The sequence below is a fragment of the Nerophis ophidion genome, linkage group LG24, assembly GCF_033978795.1.
Source record: "Nerophis ophidion isolate RoL-2023_Sa linkage group LG24, RoL_Noph_v1.0, whole genome shotgun sequence".
Classification (NCBI taxonomy): domain Eukaryota; kingdom Metazoa; phylum Chordata; class Actinopteri; order Syngnathiformes; family Syngnathidae; genus Nerophis; species Nerophis ophidion.
In genome coordinates, this window is record NC_084634.1 from 39,174,652 (window position 1) to 39,200,967 (window position 26,316).

At 40.2% G+C, this 26,316-nt stretch overlaps 1 protein-coding gene across 1 annotated transcript; it reads left to right on the plus strand.

The window, feature by feature from the left end:
- The first annotated feature begins 1,969 nt into the window (after positions 1–1,969).
- Positions 1,970–26,316, plus strand: nek2 (NIMA-related kinase 2). The gene is made up of 9 exons (XM_061886871.1): positions 1,970–2,281; positions 7,523–7,740; positions 12,835–13,075; positions 13,145–13,227; positions 13,293–13,419; positions 18,000–18,240; positions 19,854–19,908; positions 25,454–25,527; positions 25,699–26,316. Exons 1-9 carry the CDS (start codon positions 2,168–2,170, stop codon positions 25,875–25,877), a joined length of 1,332 nt encoding a protein of 443 aa, XP_061742855.1. The 5' UTR covers positions 1,970–2,167; the 3' UTR covers positions 25,878–26,316.

Below are 26,316 nucleotides of genomic sequence, written 5' to 3' on the forward strand. Positions count from 1 at the left end.
ATGCCATGTCCCGAGTAGTCCGTCTGCCTTTCCTGGGAGAACGACCCCGCAGCAAGCTGCGACCCCCCCATCATGACATAAAATACTTCTTACCATTGATTGATTGATTGATTGATACTTTTATTAGTAGATTGCACAGTACAGTACATATTCCGTACAATTGACCACTAAATGGTAACACCAGAATAAGTTTTTCAACTTGTTTAAGTCGGGGTCCACGTTAATCAATTCATGGTACCATTAATGCGACTTCTTGAACAGGTGCGGTAGGAAACGGATGGATGGATTTAAATGCATGAGAATGTTTTATATTTTGAACGTTATTTTTAGCACTGTGAATTCCAGCGGAATTATTCATAATTATCGTGTTAAGCAATGTCAGCTAAGATTTACCTGAGAGCCAGATGCAGTCATCAAAAGAGCCACATCTGGCTCTAGAGCCATAGGTTCCCTACCCCTGGATTAGGGGGTACTTGAATTTAAAACATTTGTATGCACGTACAACACTTAAAACCTTTAACATATCAGTATGTGGAATTAAATGATGGAAGGGATTAAGTAAAGAAGTGAAACATTGTACTGATGTGATCCACTTTAAGAGCTTGTTCAAATGAATGTTGCTTACAAAGTACAAAGAAGAAGAATTATGAGAAACACTTTCAAACATATTGAAAATAACATATTCTTCATCTTAATGTGTTAATAATGACTGATTTAATTAAGTACATATTACAAAGCTATTGTGTATACTAATTCACAGATGTTATTTTGATATTTAGCTGTAAAGGTCAGTGAAAGAATGTATATATTTGAAGTGGGGAAAGGGTTGGATTAAATAAGATTTGCTTCTTCCTACTCCTTTTCGGACATGATGTCAAGTGAAATGATGACATTTCATGATGTATAATGTTGGTTCTCATGTTCCAAATAAACTGAGAAAAGAAAAGAAGGCACTGTGCAAAAGTCTCTTGTCCCTCAGGACCGAATGGAAGTAGTTCAGTGAGTTTCAGTTTCGTCTGCAATGCATTCCATGCCATAGGGCAGGGGTCGGGAACCTTTTTGGCTGAGAGAGCCAAGAATCAAAATATTTTAAAATATATTTTTTGACACTGAACACAACTAAACGCATGCATTTTTAAGTGAGACCAATTTCTACAGTATAATAAGTCTCTTATTCTTTGTAATAACATTGTTATTCTGGAGCTAACTGTGGAAGGGGCGTGGTATGCGGGCCTGCAGCGAAGCGGGGTGTTGCCAGGACCGGCCTCGAAATCAGCGACAGGTGCGTAGATGGCCCACCTGGGCCTTGTTATCTAATCACCTGTCGCCCTGTTATAAGCAGCAGCCAGGAGGAGAGACTGGGTTGGGGCTGGAGCCAGAGCGCGAGCGAGAACGAAAGAGAAAAAGACAATTGCTGAAAATCAACGGAGACACTTTTTGAAAAATAAAAAATATTGCAACCCTGAAACAGGCTCTCATGTCGGTGCTTGGTGGTCTGAAGAACCCCCGGGAGGGCAAGCCCTAAACTAACCAATAATAAATAAATAATTTCTTACCCTTAATGCAACTTCTTGAACAAGTGCGGTAGAAAAAGGATGGATGGATTCAAATGCATGAGCATGTTTTATATTTTGAACTTTTTTTTAACACTTTGATTACAAGTGGAATTATTCATTACTTATCGGGTTACGCAGTGTCAGCTCAGATTTATCCGAGAGCCAGATGCAGTCATCAAAAGAGCCACATAGGTTCCCTAACCCTGCCATAGGGGCAGCAATATTATGTATACACATGAAAGACCCCAAAAGGGACAAGCGGTAGAAAACGGATGAGTGAAATACTTACCGCTCTATTCTTGCCATTTCCCGGTGCTCACTTGTAGCCTCCCTGACCAATCAGAACGCGTCATGCATACGGCGCCGACCAATCAGAACGGGTGTTGCATCCAACGCCGACCAATCACAGGCTAGAGATCTTTTTTGCCCAGTAATTTAAACCAGCACAGCTTGTTACCTACTGTTAAAACGGCCGAGGCAAAACAAAAAAAACACAACTAGAGGACACGCAGCGTGGACTTTTCACCCATTTATTTAACAACATTAATAAGGGCAACAGTTTTAATGTAAGGGAGAGGGAACTGCGACTTTTCGTGGGTAGCAGCAGTTTTATGTGTGTTGTTAACAAGATGCCGTCGCGAGTTGCAGACTACCAGGTGCTGAACACCATAGGTTCTGGTTCTTACGGAAAATGCCAGAAAATAAGACGGAGATCCGACGGGAAAGTGAGTAACTTTTGTTCACTTTATCTAAAACGTTAGCCAGCTAGCTTGATAAACGCACATTGATGCTACTTCCGGGTACAACACACGTAACATAGCCGGTTCGGTTAGCAGTTTATGTTGTTTAATTATTGTTTTAGTGTATTTATAAATGTATATCGCTTATACGGTATAAAACTATACAATAACAAACACGAGGACCACTTTATTTCGTTTGTTTTTAAAACTCCGCTCCAACACAACGTGTCATCACTTCCTTCCTTCCTGCCTTCAAAATAAGAGCTCAAAGGCCTACTGAAATGAGATTTTCTTATTTAAACGGGGATAGCAGGTCCATTCTATGTGTCATACTTGATCATTTCGCGATATTGCCATATTTTTCTGAAAGGATTTAGTAGAGAACATCCACGATAAAGTTCACAACTTTTGGTCACTTATAAAAAAAAGCCTTGCATGTACCGGAAGTAGCAGACGATGTGCGCGTGACGTCACCGGTTGTAGGGCTCTGTCACGCAAAATTTCTTCCCCACCTACAAAAACCTCCCCCCAGGAGAAATTTGGCATGACAGCCCCTCTAATGCATGAAGGACCCTAATGAGTGCGTGACAATACCAAGTTATATGACTCTTAAGGGTTACAGCTGCAAAATTAGCGACGCAAAAATAGCTTGAAAGGTTAGCATGCTGGAATGCTCATATTTTTTCCTCACCGTCATTTTTTCACCAATGGCAATCAGCCAATTATAATGCTTTTAAAACAGGCAGCCGTGTGGGCTGCTTTAAGGTCCTTCCACCCTCATTGGGGTCCTTCAAGCATTAGAGGGGCTGTCACACCAAACTTCTTCCGGGGGGAAGGTTTTTGTTTGGGGGAAAAAATTTGGCGTGACAGCTCCTCACATCCTCACGTTGTTTATAATCATAGCCACCAACAGCAAGTGCAATTCGGATTGAGAAAGGGACAATTTCCCCATTAATTTGAGCGAGGATGAAAGATTTGTGGATGAGGAAAGTTAGAGTGAAGCACTAAAAAAGAAAAGGCGACGGCAGTGTGAGCGATTCAGATGTTATTAGAATAATTCTGGAAGATCCCTTGTCTGCTTATTGTGTTACTAGTGTTTTAGTGAGATTATTAAGTCATACCTGAAAGTCGGAGGTCTGCGGTGAACGCCAGTGTCTCTGAGAGAAGCCAATGGAGGAGCCAAGATCACAGCTAGCTTTTTGAGCTGCGGGATGAGGTCGCGTAATCCACTCAAGTGTCCGGTAAGACCCGACTTAATATCACAATTTTCCCATCCAAAAACTTGCTGGTTGACGTAGAGAATCATGTTCGCTTGACCGCTCTGTGTTAAAGCTTCACAACAAACAAAGAAACACAGACTGTGTTTCGGTGCTAATGGCAGCTGCAATCCACCGCTTTCCACCAACAGCATTCTTCTTTGACGTCTCCATTATTAAGTGAACAAATTGCAAAAGATTCAGCAACACAGATCTCCAAATTACTGTGTAATTATGCGATGAAAAGAGACGACTTTTAGCCGTAAGTGGTGCTGGGCTAATATGTCCGCTCCAACCAATAACGTCACAAACACGCGTCATCATTCCGCGTCGTTTTCAACAAGAAACTCTGCGGGAAATTTAAAATTGCAATTTAAAGGCCTACTGAAAGCCAGTACTAGCGACCACGCAGTCTGATAGTTTATATATCAATGATGAAATATTAACATTGCAACACATGCCAATACGGCCTTTTTAGTTTACTAAATTGCAATTTTAAATTTCTCGTGAGTTTCGTCTTCGAAACGTCGCGTAATGATGACGTGTACGCAAGAAGTCACAAGTATTTAGGAAAAGTGAGCACTACACACACACAGCTAAAAGTCGTCTGCTTTAATCGCATAATTACACATTATTTTGGACATCTGTGTTGCTGAATCTTTTGCAATTTGTTCAATTAATATTGGAGAAGTCAAAGTAGAAAGATGAAGTTGGGAAGCTTTAGCCTTTAGCCACACAAACACACGGTGATTCCTTGTTTAAAATTCCTGGAGGTGAAACTTTCCTATGGATTAGAGCGCGGTCAAGAGAACATGGGTCCCGACCACATGCCAACCAGCAGGTTTCGGTGAGAAAATTGTAGTTAAAAAGTCAGTTCTTATCAGAGAAAAACTGAGCTTGTGCCGTCCATAAAGCTGCCGTGAGACATTGGCGTCAACACACCTGTGGACACACCCTTCCGACTATCAGGTACTGTTAAACTCACTAAAACACTAGCAACACAATAGAAATATAAGGGATTTCTCAGAATGATCCTAGTAAATGTGTCTAAAAACATCGGAATTCGTCCCAATGCAATCGCGCTTTTTTTTTTCGTAACTTTTTTTTTTTTTCTAGCCTGTCGCTATCAATATCCTCAAACACGAATCTTTCATCCTCGCCCAAATTAATGGGGAAATTGTCGTTTTCTCGGTCTGAATAGCAATTTTTGTTGGAGGCTCCCATTAAAAACAATGTGAATATATGAGGAGCCATCAACATGTGACATCATCGTCTGCTACTTCCAGTAGAGGCAGGGCTTTTCTCTTAGCACCGAAAGTTGCGAACTTTATCATGGATGTTCTCTACTAAATCCTTTCAGCAAAAATATGGCAATATCGCGAAATGATCAAGTATGACACATAGAATGGAGCTGCTATCCCCGTTTAAATAAGAAAATCTTATTTCAGTAGGCCTTTAGTAAACTAAAGCGGCCGTATTGGCCTGTGCTGCAATGTTGATATTTCATCATTGATATATAAACTATCAGACTGTGTGGTCGATAGTAGTGGCTTTTAGTAGGACTTTAACAGTATAATTGGAACCAGGAATGAGTCTTCAAGTAATTATATTCAAATATTAACATAGTTGGGTAAGACAGAATTTGGTTTTATTCTGAATCCAGTGAAACCGATTGGTGGTTTTAGCTGATGTAAAGAATTTCAGGTGTTTATTTATGTTTATGTTTAAGTATTGGGCAGATGCGACATACATAAAAAATACATATAAAACAATAACTGTAAATATGATCATTTATGGGAAGAATGTAATACAAAACATCAATACAAAGTGTGAAGACGGAATAAACTACAGTCTATAGGTCCCTTAGATATATAGATATCTAATGTATTCATACATTGTTTATGTAGGATATGTATATAAAACTTAATCATATTATTTCTTCAATTTAAAAATGACCGTTTTTTCCCCTTCTCTGGGATTATTTTCCCAGTTTTGATCTCGGACGTCTGGACACTTATGGTATATAAGAATATTCTATTACTGTTAAGCAAACTATGAATAATAAAACATATGTTCTTTATCATAGCTACATGTATGACAAAAAAGTGGGTGACAATGAGTGGTTTTCAGTGAGGTAAGATGAATGACAGTTCATTGCTCCTGACCACCACTCCAAGATGGCGGCCTTGCATCTCGCCAGTCGGCAGTAGCGCTCCATGCTGTGTACTCTTAGAACAGGGGTCGGCAACCCGCGGCTCCAGAGCTGCAGCGCCGCCCTCGTGGCTCTCTGGAGCTTTTTCAAAAATATATGAAAAATGGAAATGATGAGGGGGGAAAAAATATATTTTTTGTTTTAATTTGGTTTCTGTAGGAGGACAAACATGACACATACCTCCCTAATTGTTATAAAACACACTGTTTATATTAAACACGCTTCACTGATTCGAGTATTTGGCGAGCTCCGTTTTGTCCTAATTTTGGCGGTCTTTGAACTCACCTTAGTTTGTTTACATCAGGGGTGTCCAAACTATTTCCACTGAGGGCCGCACACTGAAAAATCAAAGCAAGCGGGGGGCCATTTTGATATTTTTTATTTTAAAAACCAATACAATATATTTATTAAAAATATACATTAAGGCCCCCACTCAGGGTTTTGGTAAAAAAAATATATAAAAAATGAGTCATTATGTAATATTATTGTTATTATTATTATAGGCTTAAATCTTTAGCTCAACATTAGGTCTATCTGTCAATATAACATTTAAAAAAATTCAGTTTGTATGCTCTTTTTGTCAAAGAAAACAATTTTTTTATAGAAAAAACATAAAATATGCAATATTTTCACCCAATAACATTTTTAAGTGGAATATTTTAGACTATATAATAAGTGTAGCTTTAAAAAGGTCAATAAGTCATAACTACATTGATTTTAATTCATTATTATTTTTTGAGCAATGGCCCTTAAAAAAAAAATCACACTAAAATTATTGGGGATCCAAAAGGGTCCTATTCATTAAAGTGTTAAAAAATAAATTATGATTATTTTGTTTACTTTAACACAATATTCTCGAGATCAACTTCAGATCTATCCGTCAATTATAAGTTTTATTGTTGTTTTTGTTTAGTTTTTTGTTCGTTTTAAAACAAAAACGTGTGGCAAACACAAAATATGCAACATTTTACCCCAAAAATATCTCAAAGTGTAATATTTAATGTGACGTAATTGGAGCCTTAGGTCAATAATTCATAATGACATTGGTTTTGATTCATTATTTTTTTTAAGAAAGAAACAGCCTGCATGGCAGCTTTGTGTTATTGGAGTCAAAATTGCAACATTTTCTTGTTAAATTTCCCTTGTTTGCTCTTTTATACCACTGTTTATGTTTTGTATTTTTTTAATTGTATTTTTAGAATGTGCCGTTGGGCTGTTAAAAAATTCCCTCCGGGCCGCACTTTGGACACCCCTGGTTTACATGTATAACTTTCTCCGACTTTCTAAGACGTGATTTATGCCACTTCTTTTTCCATCTGATTTTGTCCACCAAACTTATAACGTTGTGCATGAATGCACAAAGGTGAGTTTTGTTGATGTTATTGACTTGTGTGGAGTACTAATCAGACATATTTGGTCACTAATCGATGCTAACATGCTATTTAGGCTAGCTGTATGTACATATTGCATCATTATGCCTAATTTGTAGCTATATTAGAGCTCATTTGGTTTACTTGAAGTCCTCATAATTTAATTTATATCTCATGACAATTTTTCTGTGTGTAATATGGCTTGTACATTTTTTGCGGCTCCAGACAGATTTGTTTTTGTATTTTTGGTCCAATGTGGCTCTTTCAACATTTTGGGTTGCTGACACTTGCTTTAGAACATGTCTATGGTTCAACCACTATTGATATGTCGCTTCCTGTCTTTGTCTGATGTTCTAAACAATTGTGTTTTAAAAAAAAAAAAAAAAAGGTTCTGGTTTGGAAGGAGTTGGACTATGGCACAATGGCTGAAAGTGAGAAGCAGATGCTGGTGTCAGAGGTCAACCTCCTCCGGGAGCTGAAGCACCCCAACATTGTGAGATACTATGACCGCATCATTGACCGCACCAACACCACCCTCTACATCGTCATGGAGTACTGCCAGGGTGGAGACCTGGCCAGCCTCATCGCCCAGTGCGTCAGGGAGAGGTGACCGCCGTCTTCTTCTTTTATAGGTGGAGTACAACGCCAACTCGGTGGTGGTAGTCTTGTATATTTGAATCCACTCTTTTGGAAGCATTATTCTGCTCAATGGACATACGAAAGGGACAAGCGGTAGGAAATGGATGGATAGATGAATCCAGTGTTTTTCAACCACTGCTAGTGTGCCGTGAGATACAGTCTGGTGTGCTGTGGAAGATTATCTAATTTCACCTATTCGGGTTAAAAATGCCCTGCCATGACATGGCGACTTGTCCAGGGTGTACACCGCCTTCCGCCCGATTTTAGCTGAGATAGGCACCAGCGGCCCCCGCGACCGCAAAGGGAATAAGCGGTAGGAAATGGATGGGTGGGTTAAAAATATTTTTTGCAACCCACTAATTATAGTCTACAAATGATAATAATAATTAAAGCTGCAAGCAGCGTTGGTCGGGCCCACCTTTGGCTGCTGCCCCCGCGACCCAAGCCCTGGTCTAAGTCCGACCTACAGAGAGGTTTTTGTTTCATGTCTCTATGACATTCCTAACAGAATTTACAAGCAGTTTTGTCTGGGTTTTTTCCTAGGGGGCGCTAGAGCGCAGTTTTGATTTTTGGGGTTTGGTTTTTTATTAGATGGCATTTTTCGCCAGTCCTGATGTGTGTGTAAAATTTGGTGAGTTTTGAAGCATGTTAAGGGGGTCAAATTACAGATCGGCGTTTCTGGATGTTGATAAATGGCTTTCGCTTTGCATAGTAGAGCTTTAACTTTCATTTTGAAGCATTTTAAGGGTGTCAAATTACAGCTCAAAGAGGCAAAAATGACATTTTTTAGGAAACTTTCCGCAGGGGTTCTGTGAAGGCGCATAAAATCAAAACAGGACCAGTAATTAAAACTCTGTGAATAACTTTTAATCAGAAGGGTTCAATCTCTCTCCTGTGCGAGTTAGAAGCCGACACAACAAACGCGCTCAGAGGAGATAATGTTTGAAAAAAGGTGACGGGTTTTTACAAAAATTTTGTTTTGAAAGGGTAATTGCCAACTTCCTGTAGATTTTTGCTGAAGGATGTCAATCATTAAAATGTAGGTCTAAGTGAGACCTACATAGAAGTTTTTGTTTCATGTCTCTCCGACATTCCTACCGGAAGTTACAAGGAGTTTTGTCTGTGTTTTTTTCCTAGGAGCAGTTTTTTCTGTGTTTTATTCCAAAATTGCGCTAGAGCGCAACTTTGAGTTTTAGGTTGTTTTTTTTTAATTAGATCGCAATTTTTGCCAGTCCTGATGTGTGTGTCCAGTTTGGTGAGTTTAGAAGCATTTTAAGGGGGTCAAATTACAGCTCAAAGATGCAAAAATAGCGTTTTTTTTAGTTAAATTTTGTTTTGAAGGGGTTTTTGCCAACTTTCTGTTGAGTTTTGCCCTAGAAGGTAAAATAATGAAATGTAGGTCTAAGTCAGTCCTACATAAAGGGTTTTTGTTTCATGTCTCTACGACATTGCTAACGGAAGTTACAAGCTGTCTTTTTTTTCCTAGGGGGCGCTAGAGCGCAATTTAGATTTTTGGGGTTTGGTTGCTAAATAAGTTGGGAGGGTTTGCCATACCGATGTGTGTGTGAAATTTGGTGAGTTTTGAAGCATGTTAAGGTCGTCAAATTATGGCGCGAAGGTGTGGAATACGAAATACAATAGGGTCCTCTGTCCCTATTGTACCAATAGGGACATTGCGGTCCCTAATAATACATTTTATTTATAAGGCGCCTTTCTGGGCACTCAAGGACACCGTACCAAATCAAAACAATAAAATCAAATTGGATAAAAACTACAATAATAACAACAAAGATAGATAAGATACGATGAGAACAAAGAATAAGCAGTCCGAAATAGGTGTGATTTGAGTCTTGACTTGAAGAGGGATATTGAGTCCAAGTTACGAAGGTCTGGTGGTAATGAGTTCCAAAGATGTGGGGATGGGCGGCTGAAAGCTCGGGCACCCATAGTGGACACTTTGAATAAGGGGACAGTGAGATGGATGGATGAAGAGGATCTTAGGGAACGTGAGGGCGTGGCGACATGGATCAGGTCAGAGAAATATGATGGAGAGAGGTTATCGATGGCTTTGAAAGTGAGGAGAATTCTTTTAAAGTGGATATGATGTTTGATGGGTAGCCAGTGGAGTTGCTGCAGAACAGGGGTGATGTTCTGGTGATTATCCGGGCTGCAGAGTTCTGGAGAAGCTGAAGTTTGCGAAGTGACTTGTGAGGGAGACCAAACAGGAGAGAGTTGCAATAGTCCAGGCGAGAGGTGACCAGGCTATGGACTAACATGGCAGCAGTATGTGGGCTAAGGGATTCTGCGAAGACGACAAATGATGTGTTGTTGTTGAGCATTGTGCTGTCCAGAGCTGGGCAGAGTAACCGTGTAATACTCTTCCCTATCAGTAGGTGGCAGCAGGTAGCTAATTGCTTTGTAGATGTCGGAAACAGCGGGAGGCAGCGTGCAGGTAAAAAGGTGTCTAATGCTTCAACCAAAAATAACCAAAAGGCGAGTGCCCCTAAGACAGGCGTGCCCACACTTTTTCTGCAGGCGAGCTACTTTTCAATTGACCAAGTTGAAGGACTCCACCTCAGTCATATATACATAGTTTATATTTAATTATTTATGAAAGAGACGTTTTTGTTAACACGTTAAAGGTGTTTAATGATAACACAAGCATGTTTAACACATATCGATTTCTTTTGTTTCATGAAGACAAGAATATAAGTTGGAGTATTACCTGATTCTGATGACTTGCATTGATTGGAATCAGACAGTAGTGCTGATAACTACCAAATTTTCAAATGGAGGGGAAAACAAGTCCTCCTCTGTCCAAAACCACATGGAAGTGGTTAGTTTTTGGCATCTTATTTGTCCAACTTGCATACTAGTTTTTATACATTTTGCAAGGAATACATTGACGGCAACTCCGTAGCTTGCTAACTTGTGCACGCTAGCTTTCGGAGACTTTTATTTTTTTGTCCTGTCCAGCTTCTCAGGCAAATCATATAATAGATGTAGATGCAAATATCGGCTGTTCAGATTCACTTTACAAAAGAGAAGTGTAGGATACTTCTCTTGTTGCCTTATTTGAATTTGACTTTATTAAATGTATTTCTATTATCATTTGGTGCAGCCGGGCCGGAGCAGGAGGGGATAGAAAGAGAAAAAAAAAGGAAGACAGAGGGGGAAATTGTGGGGACAAGAGGGGGATTAGACAGAGAGACAAAAACAACAACAGCAAATACAACAACAACAATAGAACAACACCAGCACATACACTATGTACAATTATGATCGTAAAAGTGCTTGCAAATAAGCAGTTAGTGAAATAAATAATATAGTAATGACAATGAGCGTTTTTACACTAAAACTGCAGCAATACAAATACCAATAGAAAAAGCGCTATTGATCATGAACAAAACCAATAGTTTACTTCTATTCTCAACAATAAAGTTATTCAAATGCAACGATACGTATACATAATGATAGCTAGAAAGATAATAAAAAAATAAATGAAAAAAAGAAAAGAAGCAATACCGAAAGATGAAAGGGAAGAGAGAGAGGCAACCTATATTAATCTTGTAGAATGTTATAGTAACAATGGTTTAAGCTCTGCCAATATGCCTTGTGTTACCCAGTTTACCCTAGGGCAACAACGTTGATATATGTGTGATGAAACATGATTATGTGCATGTATATGAACAGACTCTTATTTTGTTAGCGCAGGTCTTTTATTGTGAAGACAGCAACTGTGCAGTCTGTCTTTAGGGTTTTGACAGCAGGTACGGCGCGAGAGAGTTGAAATAAAAAGTGTTTCTCGCCCTCCTCTCGGTCATGTTTTCTTAATAATGATCTGGCTGCAGCCAGCGACATCTCAGAAGACCCTCGGGTGCCGTGAATGTCAAGTGATGAAAGTGACGTCGTAGTAAAGATCGATGATCACAAATTTTTAGGTTTATTTGGTGTGGTTTGCCATCAACTGACACACCCTCCACGATCGACCGGTAGCTCGCGATCGACGTAATGGGCACCCCTGCCCTAACAAAAGTCATTGAAGCTTAGGGAAGGCTATGCAGAACGAAACTAAAACTGAACTAGCTACAAAGTCAACAAAAACATAATGATGGACGACAGCAAAGACTTACTGTGGAGCAAAGACGGCGTCCACAAAGTACATCCGAACATGACATGACAGTCAACAATGTCCCCACAAAGAAGGATAAAAGCAACTAAAATAGTCGTGATTGCTAAAACAAAGTAGATGCAGGGAAACATTGCTCAAAGGAAGACTGCTACAGGAAAATACCAAAAAAAAGAGGAAAAAGACACCAAAATAGGAGCGCATGACAAGAAGTAAAACACTACACACAGGGAAACACACTCCAAATAAGTCAGGGTGTGATGTGACTGTACACCTACTTTGAGACGAAGTGAAGTGAATTATACTTATATAGCGCGTTTTCTCTAGTGACTCAAAGCGCTTTACATAGTGAAACCCAATATCTAATTTTTACATTTAAACCAGTGTGGGTGGCACTGGGAGCAGGTGGGTAAAGTGTCTTGCCCAAGGACACAACGGCAGGGACTAGGATGGCGGAAGCGGGAATCGAACCTGCAACCCTCAAGTTGCTGGCACGGCCGCTCAACCAACCGAGCTATACCGCCCCAGACAGGAGCTATGGTCATGAGGATGTCATTGTGGCTTGTGCAGCCCTTTGAGACACTTGTGAATTACGGCTATATAAATAAACTGATTGATCGACATTATTTGCAGATTATAATTACTTGTTTGCAAAAAAGATTTTTAGACTTTGACTCAGACAAACTTTAATAATCCAGAAGGGAAAATGTCCCACACGGTAGCTCAGTTACAAAGGATGGAAAGGATCGTGCACACAAGGGCAAAAAAAGAAGTATTAAACTGTACCAATTTTTAACCCAATTATGTGAAACTACATAATCTTCCACGGCACACCAGTCTGTATCTCACAGCACGCCCGTGTGCTGCGGCAAAGTGGTTAAAAAAACAGTGCTTTACAGCATCTTCTTATACAAGCTTTTTTGTTGGCTCAGACGTTATTTGGAGGAGAGGTTCATCCTGCGGGTCACGGCTCAGCTGATGCTGGCGCTGAAAGAGTGCCACAGGCGCAGCGACAACAGGCCCACCGTCCTCCACCGGGACTTGAAACCGGCCAACATCTTCCTGGACGTGAAGCAGAACGTGAAGCTTGGCGACTTCGGCCTTGCCCGGATCCTCAACCACGACACAAGTTTTGCCAAGACGTTTGTCGGGACGCCTTACTACATGTCTCCTGTCAGTTTTCTCGTGATTTGTTCGTTCTGATTCCCTGTGGGTTGTTTACCCCCGATGTCTGTCTTTCAGGAGCAAATGAACCAGATGTCGTACAATGAAAAGTCTGACATTTGGTCTCTGGGCTGTTTGCTGTACGAGCTGTGCGCACTATCGTAAGTTCTTCTCTCCTGTAATATTTCATGTCAACAGGATGGTGTGTAATGTTTCTTCTCTGCAGGCCGCCCTTCACAGCCTACAACCAAAAGGAGCTGGCAGTCAAAATCCGAGTGGGGAAATTTTGCAGAATCCCGTTTCGATATTCCGAAGAATTAAACACCCTGCTCAAGAAAATGCTCAACTTGAAGGTTTGAAATTGTACTTTTTGCTGCACTTTTTTTTTTAAATTTTGCCCATCATTCACAATCTTGGAAAAAAAAATGACCTTGTTTTATGTACATTCTTTACATTCGTTAAGCTTTTCAGTCTGGCCTGTCGGACATTCCCAAATCATTTTTTTTTAGAGCTTCAGGATGGAAAGTGTAGCTGACACGAGAAAACTCGCAAAGCAAGATGGCAAGTTGTGCCTTTGCATAGATCAGTGATTCTTAACCTTGTTCTAGGTACCAAACCCCACCAGTTTCATATGCGCATTCCCTGAACCCTTCTTTAGTGAAAAAAAAATATATATATATATATATATTTTTTTTTTTTTTAATTCAAGACAAAGTTATATGTTTTTGGTAACACTTTAGTATGGGGAACATATTCTAAGTAACAAAGACTTAATTTAGAGTTATTTGGACACTCGATCAGGGGTCGGCAACCCAAAATGTTGAAAGAGCCATATTGGACCAAAAATACAAAAACAAATCTGTCTGGAGCCGCAAAAAATTAAAAGCCATATTACATACAGATAGTGTATCATTAGATATAAATTGAATTATGAGGACTTAAAGGAAACTAAATGAGCTCAAATATAGCTACAAATGAGGCATAATGATGCAATATGTACATACAGCCAGCCTAAACAGCATGTTAGCAGCAGTGACCAAATATGTCTGATTAGCACTCCACACAAGTCAATAACATCAACAAAACTCACCTTTCTGCATTTATGCACAACATTAAAAGTTTGGTGGACAAAACGAGACAGAAAAAGAAGTGGCATAAATCACGTCTTAGAAAGTCGGAGAAAGTTATACATGTAAACAAACTAGGGTGAGTTTAAGGACCGCCAAAATCAGTAGGACAAAACGGCGCTCGGCAAATACTTGAATCAGTGAATCATGTTTTATACAAACAGTGTGCTTTATAGCAATTAGGGAGGTTTGTGTCATGTTTGTCCTCCTACAGAAACCAAATTAAAACAAAAAATATATTTTTTCTTTTCATCTTTTTCCATTTTCACACATTTTTGAAAAAGCTCCAGAGAGCCACTAGGGCGGCGCTAAATCTAGAGCCGCGGGTTGCCGACCCCCGACCTAGTATATACAATAGCGGGGGCGGCTGGTGCCTAAGGCAGAGTACACCCTGGACAAGTGGCCACCTCATCACAGGGCCAACACAGATAGACACACTGGAGACAATTTAGTGTTGCCAATCAACCTATCCCCAGGCCCCAAAGGGAATAAGCGGTAGTAAATGGATGGATGGATGGATAAACCAAGTCATTGTATTTCATTTAGGATTATTTGATATCTTCATTTAAATAAAAATATATTTTTATCTTTTTTAGATACAGTCAATAAATAATGTGAACATATATCATAACATGGAAATCTAAGAGAACGTGTTGTGAATGAGGATGCTTGGATTCTTTTTTTTTTTTTTTTTTACAAATTTTTATTTAAAAAAAAAAACAGTTTTTCCAACGTCTTAAATTTTAGACGATTTCTCTTCTTAGTTATTATTTCTCCGGCTGTAGAAAAGGAAATGATCACAAATACCTTTTTTTCCCGATAAGATCAAAAAAGGGCTTCACGGTGGCAGAGGGGTTAGTGTGTCTGCCTCACAATACGAAGGTCCTGAGTAGTCCTGGGTTCAATCCCGGGCTCGGGATCTTTCTGTGTGGAGTTTGCATGTTGTCCCCGTGACTGCGTGGGTTCCCTCCGAATACTCCGGCTTCCTCCCACCTCCAAAGACACGCACCTGGGGATAGGCCCCTCCTACCGCCAAAGACATGCACCTGGGGATAGGCCCCTCCTACCGCCAAAGACATGCACCTGGGGATAGGCCCCTCCTACCGCCAAAGACATGCACCTGGGGATAGGCCCCTCCCACCTCCAAAGACATGCACCTGGGGATAGGCCCCTCCCACCTCCAAAGACATGCACCTGGGGATAGGCCCCTCCCACCTCCAAAGACATGCACCTGGGGATAGGTTGATTGGCAACACTAAATGGTCCCTAGTGTGTGAATGTTGTCTGTCTATCTGTGTTGGCCCTGCGATGAGGTTGCGACTTGTCCAGGGTGTACCCCGCCTTCTGCCCGATTTGTAGCTGAGATAGGCTCCAGCGCCCCCCGCCACTCCAAAAGGGAATAAGCAGCAGAAAAATGGATGGATGGATGATCAAAATATTCCCACAGGGCGGAAATCTTTCTTTTTGCCTGAGGCTGCTCTATGATCTCCGACGACTATAAATGACAAATGACCAACTACAGAAGTGCGGCGATTCTGTTGGCTGCAGCATCTCGTTGACAGATGCACTTCCTTATAAACACAGTTTGGCGCGCAGGCGTCAGTTCGACACGGTTCGTGTATCGGTCACGTGACCGAAACAGCTCATGATCGGTCACGTGACTTTCTAAAAAGCGGTACACGCACCGACACAGGGTTTTGCTCTGACAGGGGTGTCCAAACTTTTTCCACTGAGGGCCGCACACGGAAAAATCAAAGCAAGCAGGGACCATTTTGATATTTTTTTATTTAAAAAAAAAATACAATATATGTATGCAAAATATACATTTAAGCCTCCACTCAGGCTTTATCCTGGGGACCCCAAAAGGTTTTGGTTAAAAAAAATATTAAAAATGTGTCATTATTTAGTATTATTATTTTTATTATTATTCCATTTTTAAATCTCTAGACCAGGGGTGTCAAACTCAAACACAGAGTGGGCCAAAGTTGAACAACTTAACATTTTAGTAGGGACCCAGACAAGTTTTGCATTGAATATTGAACAATCAAGGCTTATATAACTTTATAGTGACATGCAAAATTGAGGTTTGTTGGTAGCGGGATTTGTATATTGTAGCGTCCCGGAAGAGTTAGCGCTGCAAGGGCTTGTGGATATTTGTTCTGTTGTGTTTATGTTGTGTTACGGTGCGGATGTTCTCCCAAAATGTGTTTGTCATTCTTGTTTGATGTGGGTTCACAGTGTGGTGTAACAGTGTTAAAGTTGTTTATACGGCCACCCTCAGTGTGACCTGTATGGCTGTTGACCAAGTATGCCTTGCATTCACTTGTGTGTGTGTAGAAGCTGCATATATTACGTGACTGGGCCGGCACACTGTTTGGAGGAAAAGCAGACGTGACAACAGGTTGTAGAGGATGCTAAAAGCAGTACCTTTAAGGCACGCCCCCAATATTGTTGTCCGGGTGGACATTTGGGAGAATGGTTGCCCCGGGAGATTTTCGGGGTGGGGCACTGAAATTCGGAATTCTCCTCGAAAAATCGGGAGGGTTGGCAAGTATGAAAATTAGCATTGAATACGGTGATACAGCGGCACCGCTACTGTATAATACCGGCGGGCCAGCTCTAATGTTGATTTATTATTGCCTCAAGGGCCAAATGAAATTACACGGCGGGCCAGGTTTGGCCCGCGGGCCAGAGTTTGACACCCATGCTCTAGACTAACATTAGGTCTGTTAATATAACGTTTTTAAAGATTTAAGTTGTATTCTCCTTTTTGTCAGAGAAAACCCAGTTTTTTTATGTGAAAAAACACAAAATATGCAATATTTTCACCCAATAAAATGTTTAAGTGGAATATTTGAGATTATATAATAATTGGAGCCTTAAAATGGTCAATAACTCATAACACCATTGATTTTAATTCATTATTATTTTTGAGCAATGACACTTAAAAACAAATCACTCTAAAATTATTGTAGATACTACTTATTAAAGTGTTAAAAAATAAATTGTAATTTTTTTTTACTGTTTTCTTTTAACACAATCTCGAGATCAACTTCAGATCTATCCGCAATTATAAGTTTTATTGTTATTTATGTTTTTTGTTTGTTCGTTTGAGGCCCTTCTTTAAAAAAAAAAAAAACAGCTCAGTTTTTTTATATTGCAAACACAAAATATGCACCATTTTCCCCCAGAAATATCTCAAAGTGGAATATTTAATGTGACGTAATTGGAGCCTTGAATAGGTCAATAATTCATAATGACATTGATTTAGATTCATTATTATTTTTTAAAGAAAGAAACAGCCTGCATGGCAGCTTTGTGTTATTAGATTAAACATTGCAACATTTTCTTGTTACATTTCACCTGTTTGCTCTTTAATACCACTTTTTATGTTTTTAATTTTTTTCAATCATATTTTTAAAATGTGCTATGGGGCCGTTAAAAAATTACCTGCGGGCTGCAAATGGCCCCTGGGACACCCCTTTGGACACCCCTGCTCTATGAGCTCGACACATTCGCCTATGCATTGGTGTTGCCGGACCCATCACTAACAGGTAGAAAAGTACAACTTCAGCACAATTGATAATAACTATAGCAACAGCCTTTAAGCAAAAGAGTTGTGTGATAACTTGTATATTATTCTAACACCCATTGTGACATTTGGTAATGTTTATTTACGAGTTAGAATGCATAAAAACAGGAAAAGCATATGTGTGCTTGTCTAACGTAAGGAATTGTGAATGATAAGGGTGCACTTAACCCAGGGTGAAATGCATGTATCACTGCGTTGTTGTTGTTACCCCCAGGACTATCTGAGGCCGTCTGTGGAGGACATCCTCGAGAGCAGCCTGCTGGCAGAGGCGGTCAGTGAAGAGCACAGGAAGCAGGAGCATCAGCGGAGGAAGTCGTCGGACTCTGACTGTCCTCCCGAAAAGGCGGCAGATGCGTCCCCGCCGTCCGTCAAAGCAGAGGCGGACATCCGGCTTAGAGAGCAAGCGCTAAAGGAGCGAGAAAAGGCGCTGAAGGAACGCGAGAAGATGCTGGAGCGTGAGTATGCGTCCATCTCTTGAATATTGCGTTAAGACATCGGCCACAATTTAACCCACCCTGGGCAAATTAAGGCCCGTTAAGCTTTTCAATCTGGCCCGCCGGACATTCCCAAATATATATTTTTTTAGATGTTTAAGATGTAAAGTGTAGCTGCCATTATGATGTGCACTCATGTTTTATAACGACCGGAAGTCTTCAACTATACTAAATCTTTCAATGCTTGGAATCCGCACTTTAGGATGATATACCATTTACTATGGTCATCTAATTAGTTACTATGGTCATCTAATTAGTTACTATGGTCATCTAATTAGTTACTATGGTCATTTAATTAGTTACTATGGTCATGTAAGTCACAGCAGCTCAGACAAGGCACCAAGCAGTGTGGACGGGAAGCGTTTCCACAGACGTAGAAAGAGATTTTCAAAACAAAGTTCTAAATTTTAGTGATATATCGCTGTCGTATTTTACGCTTCATAATGCGCCACACATTTTCCATGGGAGACAGGTCTGGACTGCAAGCGGACCAGGAAAGTACCCGGAACTTTTTTTTTACAAAGCCACGCTGTTGTAACACTTGCTGAATGTGGCTTGGCATTGTCTTGCTGAAATAAGCAGGGGCGTCCATGAAAAAGACGGCGCTTAGATGGCAGCATATGTTGTTCCAAAACCTGTATGTACCTTTCATCATTAATGGTGCCTTCACAGATGTGTAAGTTACCCATGCCTTGGGCACTAATGCACCCCCACGCCATCACAGATGCTGGCTTTTGAACTTTGCGTCGATAACAGTCTGGATAGTTCGCTTTCCCTTTGGTCCGGATGACACGATGTCAAATATTTCCTAAAACAATTTGAAATGTGGACTCGTCAGACCACAGGACACTTTTCCACTTTGCATCAGTCCATCTTAGGTGATCTCCAGCCCAGAGAAGCCGGCGGTGTTTCTGGATGTTGTTGATAAATGGCTTTGGCTTTGCATAGTAGAGCTTCAACTTGCACTTACAGATATAGCGACCAAATGTATTTAGTTACAGCGGTTTTCTGAAGTGTTCCTGAGCCCATGTGGTGATATCCTTTTAGAGATTGATGTCGGTTTTTGATACAGTGCCGTCTGAGGGATCGAAGGTCACGGTCATTCAATGTTGGTTTCTGGCCATGCCGCTTACGTGGAGTGATTTCTTCAGATTCTCTGAACCTTTTGATGATATTATGGAGCGTAGATGTTGAAATCCCTAAATTTCTTGCAATTGCACTTTGAGAAACGTTGTTCTTAAACTGTTTGACTATTTGCTCACGCAGTTGTGGACAAAGGGGTGTACCTCGCCCCATCTTTTCTTGTGAAAGACTGAGCAGTTTTTGGGAAGCTGTTTTTATACCCAATCATGGCACCCACCTGTTCCCAATTAGACTGCACACCTGTGGGATGTTCCAAATAAGTTTTTGATGAGCACAAGTCTCACACGATTTGCTGTCATCACGCATGATTACATCTCACATTACGTCATTTTGTTGGACTTTTCCCCCCAAAATGAACAATGCATGGTCTACTGTGTTTGAGATCACTCTGTGCTTTTGGTTTTTGTTGAATTGTTTTTTGTGTGTTTCAGAAAGAGAGCGTGAGATGTGTGTTCGTGAGCGGCTGGCAGATGAGAAGCTGTTGAGGTAGGCCATACAGTATTGTTTAAAAAAGCCTTGCAACCTCATAGCCCAAAATGGACATGTGTTCCTTATGTCAGTGTTTTTCAACCACTAGTGTGCCGTGAAACAATCTGGTGTGCCGTGGGAGATCATGTTATTTCACCTCATTATGTTTAAAAAAAATTTTGGACACAAGTAATTATAATCTGTAAATATTGTGTAGTTGTTGAGTGTCTTGATCAGGGGTCACCAACCTTTTTGAAACCAAGAGGTAGTTCTTGGGTACTGATTAATACGAAGGGCTACCAGTTTGATACACACTTAAATCAATTGCCAGAAATAGCCAATTTGCTCAATTTACCTTTTAACTCTGTTATTATTAATAATTAATGATATTTATCTTGTGGAAAAACTGATCATCTTAATGATTTCTCACAATAAATATACATAGAAACATAAATATTTAAAAAAAAAAAAAAAAAAAAGGGTATTTCTCTGTTATTCCGTCGAAGAATTTTTTCCCTTCCATGGAAGGTTTTTTGTAGAAAATAAATGATGAAAAAAAACACTTAATTGAACGGTTTAAAAGAGGAGAAAACACGAAAAAAATTAAGATTAAATTTTTAAACATCCATCCATCCATCCATCCATCCATTTTCTACCGCTTATTCCCTTTCGGGGTCGCGGGGGGCGTTGGCGCCTATCAGCTACAATCGGGCGGAAGGCGGGGTACACCCTGGACAAGTTGCCACCTCATCGCAGGGCCAACACAGACAGACAACATTCACACACACATTCACACACTAGGGCCAATTTAGTGTTGCCAATCAACCTATCCCCAGGTGCATGTCTTTGGAGGTGGGAGGAAGCCGGAGTATCGGGAGGGAACCCACACATTCACGGGGAGAACATGCAAACTCCACACAGAAAGATCCCGAGCCTGGATTTGAACCCAGGACTGCAGGACCTTCGTATTGTGAGGCAGACGCACTAACCCCTCTGCCACCGTGAAGCCCCAATTTTGAAACAGTATATCTTCAATTTTGACTCTTTAAAATTCAACAGAAAAAAAGAAAAGAACTAGCTAATTTGAATCTTTTTTTAAAAATTTAAAAATTTATGAAACATCATTAGTAATTTTTCCTGGTTAAGATTATTTTTAGAATTTTGATGACATGTTTTAAATAGGTTAAAATCCAATCTGCACGTTGTTAGAATATATAACAAATTGGACCAAGCTATATTTCTATCAAAGAAAAATCTGTATACCTTCTAGATTTTCCAGAACAAAAATTTCACCACAACATTTTTAAAATGTCATTGTGTTCTTGATGGCAACGTTGTTAGAATAGGATATAAACATAAAGTATACACACTTACTCTTAAGATCCCCTTCGGGCCCATTATAACTGCTATTTTTTTAACAGACTGTAATCCTGCTATATTTGACCAAGTATTGTCCATTCAAACAGAAATAATCTCATTCCTGCCGATAGGAAAAGTGTACCACTCAACCACCAGATGGTGCCAGAGCACCATGATGCATAACTTTGATGAGCATAAATGAGGTTCGACTGCTTTTAAACCGCTAAAATGCAATCAAAATTATATGATATATAAACATACACAATTATGATATATATATACACACCTATACATATACGCATATGTGTATGTATATGTATATGTGTGTACATTTGTTTAAATGTATATATGTGGGTTTATATGTATATACGTGTGTATATATATATATATATATATATATATATATATATATATATATGTAGGTGTGGGAAAAAATCACAAGACTACTTCATCTCTACAGATCTGTTTCATGAGGGGTTCCCTCAATCATCAGGAGATTTTAATGGAAGCATTCACATACAATGGTTTATATAGAGCACAGAGTGGGTGGGTACAAGCAGGCGTAGGGTGTGGTGATTGGCTCATGTGTTACCTAGGAGGTGTTTCCGCCTGTGGCGGCATGTTGAAATGATTTCACTGCGCTTGTTGAGGGATGATAGCTCTGGATGATATATAATAAACAGTTTCTCTTTTAAGCATAAGTTGCATCTTTTATTACCACTGTTGTAAGGTGTGCTGGATGCAAGAATTTGCCATGTTATTGAATATTCAACATTATTGTCTTTGAGGTTCCAAATGTGTTTGCTGAGTTCGGTAGAATTCTGCAAAGTCTGGTTTCTAAAGGAGGCGTTGTGATTATTCCATCTTGTTTTGAACGCTCCTTCGGTTAATCCTACGTACGTGTCGGATGTGTTAATGTCCTTGCGTATTACCTTTGCTTGGTAAACGACTGATGTCTGTAAGCACCTTCCGTTGAGAGGGCAATCAGGTTTCTTGCGACAGTTACATTCATTATTGGTTTCAGAGTCATTTAGTCTGGGGGTAGGCAGTCCTTTTGCAATTGCTTTGTTGTGGTTTGAAATGATTTGTTGCATGTTATTCATACAGCTGTAGCTCAATTTAATGTTGTTCTTGTTGAATATTTTTCTTAGGGTGTTGCCTTTGGGGAAGTGTTTGTCGATCAGAGTGAGGAACTTGCGGCCGATGTTGGTTGAGACGTCTTTGCTGAATGGCGGATTGTACCAGATGATGTTGTTTCGTTTTCTGCTCTTTTTTGGTTGGTTTCCTGGGGTGGGTTCATAGGTGAGGGTGAAGTTGTATCCGCTTTCATCAAGTGCTTTCTGGTACGGGGGGGTTGCTTGGTCGAATTCAGCTTTGCTGGATGACAGCATCGATAGCCTTTTATTAATTCCGGTAGGTATTCTTTTCGTGGTGGTGGGTGGGTGGTTGCTGTCGTGGTGCACGTATTGGAGTGTTGTGTTGGGTTTCGTGAATGGTTGGTAGCTGTTATTTCTCAGGTTGAAAGTGACGTCGAGGAAGTTGACGGTTTGCTTGTTGGCTTCAATCGTGATCCGTAGGCCGTTTTCTTTGAAGATTTGGCATATGCGCTTCTTGGTGTTCTCGCTGCTCCTTGGCGAGGCGCGGCACACTGCCAGTCCATCATCACGGTAAATACCAAGGTTCAGGTTGAGGCTAGCAAGCTGGGAGAGGAGGAAACTCCCAACGAGTTCGCACGTTTCTGCTCCGTCAAAACTCCCCATAGTAACGTCAAATGTTGAATTGTTCTTTTTTTGCCATGGTGTACTGTTGTGGATGAGTATGGCGTTCTTTGCGTGGATGATGATGTTTCTTTCGTTGCCTGTGATTGAGTCGTAGTCCGAGGCGAAGTTTAGTGCTTGGGTCAGTAGGTCTTGCGTGATGGAAGGGTAAAATTCTTCGATGTCGAAGGAGATAAAGTTGTGTTGTTGTTTGTCTTGGATGTTGTTGAACCATTTGATTACTGCTGCTGTATTTCTCCATTGGTTGAGTGGTGTTTTGTCCTTGATTTTTGCGTTGATTCTGTCCAGGATTATTTTGCTGATTTTTCCTATTTCGGATTTAGTTGGGTTTATTAGTCGGCATGTTGGGTTATTTGCGAAGTTGGGTTTGTGGTCCTTCAGTGTGATGAAGGCTTCTTTGTTGGCTGTGGCGTCCACCCTGTCCTCAATGTCCAGTTCGGTTGCGATCCGCTTGTTTTCCAGGTGGATGTTCTGTAAAGTGTTGGGTTGCGCTTTTTTGTATGATTTGGTGATGCTTTTGTCCAGTAAAGAGTTATGTTCTGGTATGTCCATTCTGTAGAAGTTTGTGGTTTTATCGGCGGCTATGATGAGGTTGCTTACTTTCTTGATGCGCTCCGTGTCATTTTTCAGCTTGGTGAGGAATGGGTTGCGGGCTGGCTTAAATTTGACTGATTGTATCATTTTGAGCATGTCGTTCTCAAAGTCCTTTAATTCCTTGACTGTGGGTGGGTTCTTGGTAGATTTGAATCCGTAAGTTTCCTTTTGCGTTCCTTTTGTTTCAGGGTGGAGGAAAAAGTGTGCTTTCCACCGCATCCTTCTTAGGAAGTGTTCCGTCTTTTCTATGAGTCTTTGCTTGTAGTCCTTCTGCGCGGGTATGGGAATGTTCTTCGTGGAGTAGTCGATGCTGAACTTTTCCATTTCGGATCGTCGTACAGTGCTCAACAAATGTCAATTTGGAGCGGAATATGTCTTGATTGGATTATCCGGAGAATAGTGCTCGATACCGTGGTAGAGCGCAATATGTAGGTGTGGGAAAAAATCACAAGACTACTTCATCTCTACAGATCTGTTTCATGAGGGGTTCCCTCAATCATCAGGAGATTTTAATGGAAGCATTCACATACAATGGTTTATATAGAGCACAGAGTGGGTGGGTACAAGCAGGCGTAGGGTGTGGTGATTGGCTCATGTGTTACCTAGGAGGTGTTTCCGCCTGTGGCGGCATGTTGAAATGATTTCACTGCGCTTGTTGAGGGATGATAGCTCTGGATGATATATAATAAACAGTTTCTCTTTTAAGCATAAGTTGCATCTTTTATTACCACTGTTGTAAGGTGTGCTGGATGCAAGAATTTGCCATGTTATTGAATATTCAACATTATTGTCTTTGAGGTTCCAAATGTGTTTGCTGAGTTCGGTAGAATTCTGCAAAGTCTGGTTTCTAAAGGAGGCGTTGTGATTATTCCATCTTGTTTTGAACGCTCCTTCGGTTAATCCTACGTACGTGTCGGATGTGTTAATGTCCTTGCGTATTACCTTTGCTTGGTAAACGACTGATGTCTGTAAGCACCTTCCGTTGAGAGGGCAATCAGGTTTCTTGCGACAGTTACATTATATATATATATATATACACACACACACACAATTATATATGATATATATATACACTATATATACATACACATATGTGTGTTTATATGTACATACGTGTTTGTGTGTACATGTATGTATATATATATATATATATATATATACACACGTTTACAAACATACACACAATGTACATATGTACTATATACACACACTATATATACATACACACATTTGTGTATGTATATGTGTGCACATATATTTATGTGTTTATGTGTATGATTATATGTATATATATGTGTGTTGTGTGTGTGTGTGTGTATATATATATATATACGTATGTATGTATGTGTATATGTGTATATATTCTTGTCTACTATCAAAATCAATTTTGTCATGCGCTATTAACCTACAGCCTATTCAAGGCTGTAATTAGCCATCCTCAAATGTGGCACTCTGCAACCTATTTTTTTTTTAAATATTGTATATTGGGGGTTTAAAAAAACTTTAATTTTTGACAAAAAGGCCAAAAAATAATTTTTAAATACAATGAAATACTTTATATCAATAGCTAGATCTAAAACTGTTTTAAAGATTTCAAGCGTTTATAGTACAAAGACAAATACAATTTATTATTTTGTGAGTGAGACACTTTTTGGTCCTAAGAGTATGTATGTGTGTGTGTGTGTGTGTGTGTGTGTGTGTGTAGTCAATGTTAAGATTGCACAAGAGTTACTATAATTTCATCTTCATCCACAAGGGTGGACTATAAGGCAACTGGACTATCTAAAGCAGTAGTTCTCAGAAATGTTATCATGTTTACATCACTCTTTCAGGGCAGAGAGTTTGCTGAGGAATTTTAATCTGCACCACAAGAAGGCACAGACCCCGCTTTATGGCCAAGACCTAGGTATGCATGTCACATGAAGACTTCTGGATACACTCCATTGATTACAATATATCATGGATATGAATGTTGGATTGAACTTATTGTTTTTACAACGATGTCAATAAAGATTGCACCGAGCATTAAACCCAACGAACTTGATGTTGGTTTTATATGATGCATTCTTTGACCCAGGTGTGTGGGAGGTGGACTCGCCCGGCAAGAAGAAGGTCCACTTTGCCGGGGCCAGCAAGGAGAACAAACAGCTGCTTGGCTCTCTGACAGAGACCCCACAGGAGGACGTTTATGGCCGACACGCTCAGATCCTGAACGAAGTGGACAGAGCCTGTCAGCTCCTTGGCTTCCGCATCTGACAGCTTTTACAGGTGTAAATAGTTCTACCAGGGCTCCACCACTGTGTGTACATTAAGCTCGTTCTATGTGTGTTATTTATACATTTTGAATAGTAGTGCTAGTGATCAGCTGTAGATACAATGTGAGTGTGATAGTAGTGAATCAAAGGATACATTAATCAAACATCTGTGTTGGCACTGTGATGAGGTGGCGAATTTTCCAGGGTGTACCACGCCTTCCGCCCAAATGCAGCTGTGAAAGGGTCCAGTGACCCCAAAATAGATGAGCGGTAGAAAATGGATGGATGGTACCAAAGATGTCCACAAGATGGAGCTAATTTACCGCAATTGTGATTGCATTCAAAAGTCCTGCTGGCCAGATTGGAGTAGCAGTGTACCACAGTTGTCTGGATCAGAACCAGCTATTGACTATTTGAATAAATACAGCTGGAAAGTTTTA

Bases quoted from the DNA above. Each gene is read 5' to 3' on its own strand.
- nek2 (XM_061886871.1), top strand. From the start codon at position 2,168: ATGTGTGTTGTTAACAAGATGCCGTCGCGAGTTGCAGACTACCAGGTG. The intron at 13,228-13,292 runs GTAAGTTCTTCT...TCTTCTCTGCAG, and splicing joins TACGAGCTGTGCGCACTATC to GCCGCCCTTCACAGCCTACA. The intron at 13,420-17,999 runs GTTTGAAATTGT...TGTTACCCCCAG, and splicing joins AGAAAATGCTCAACTTGAAG to GACTATCTGAGGCCGTCTGT.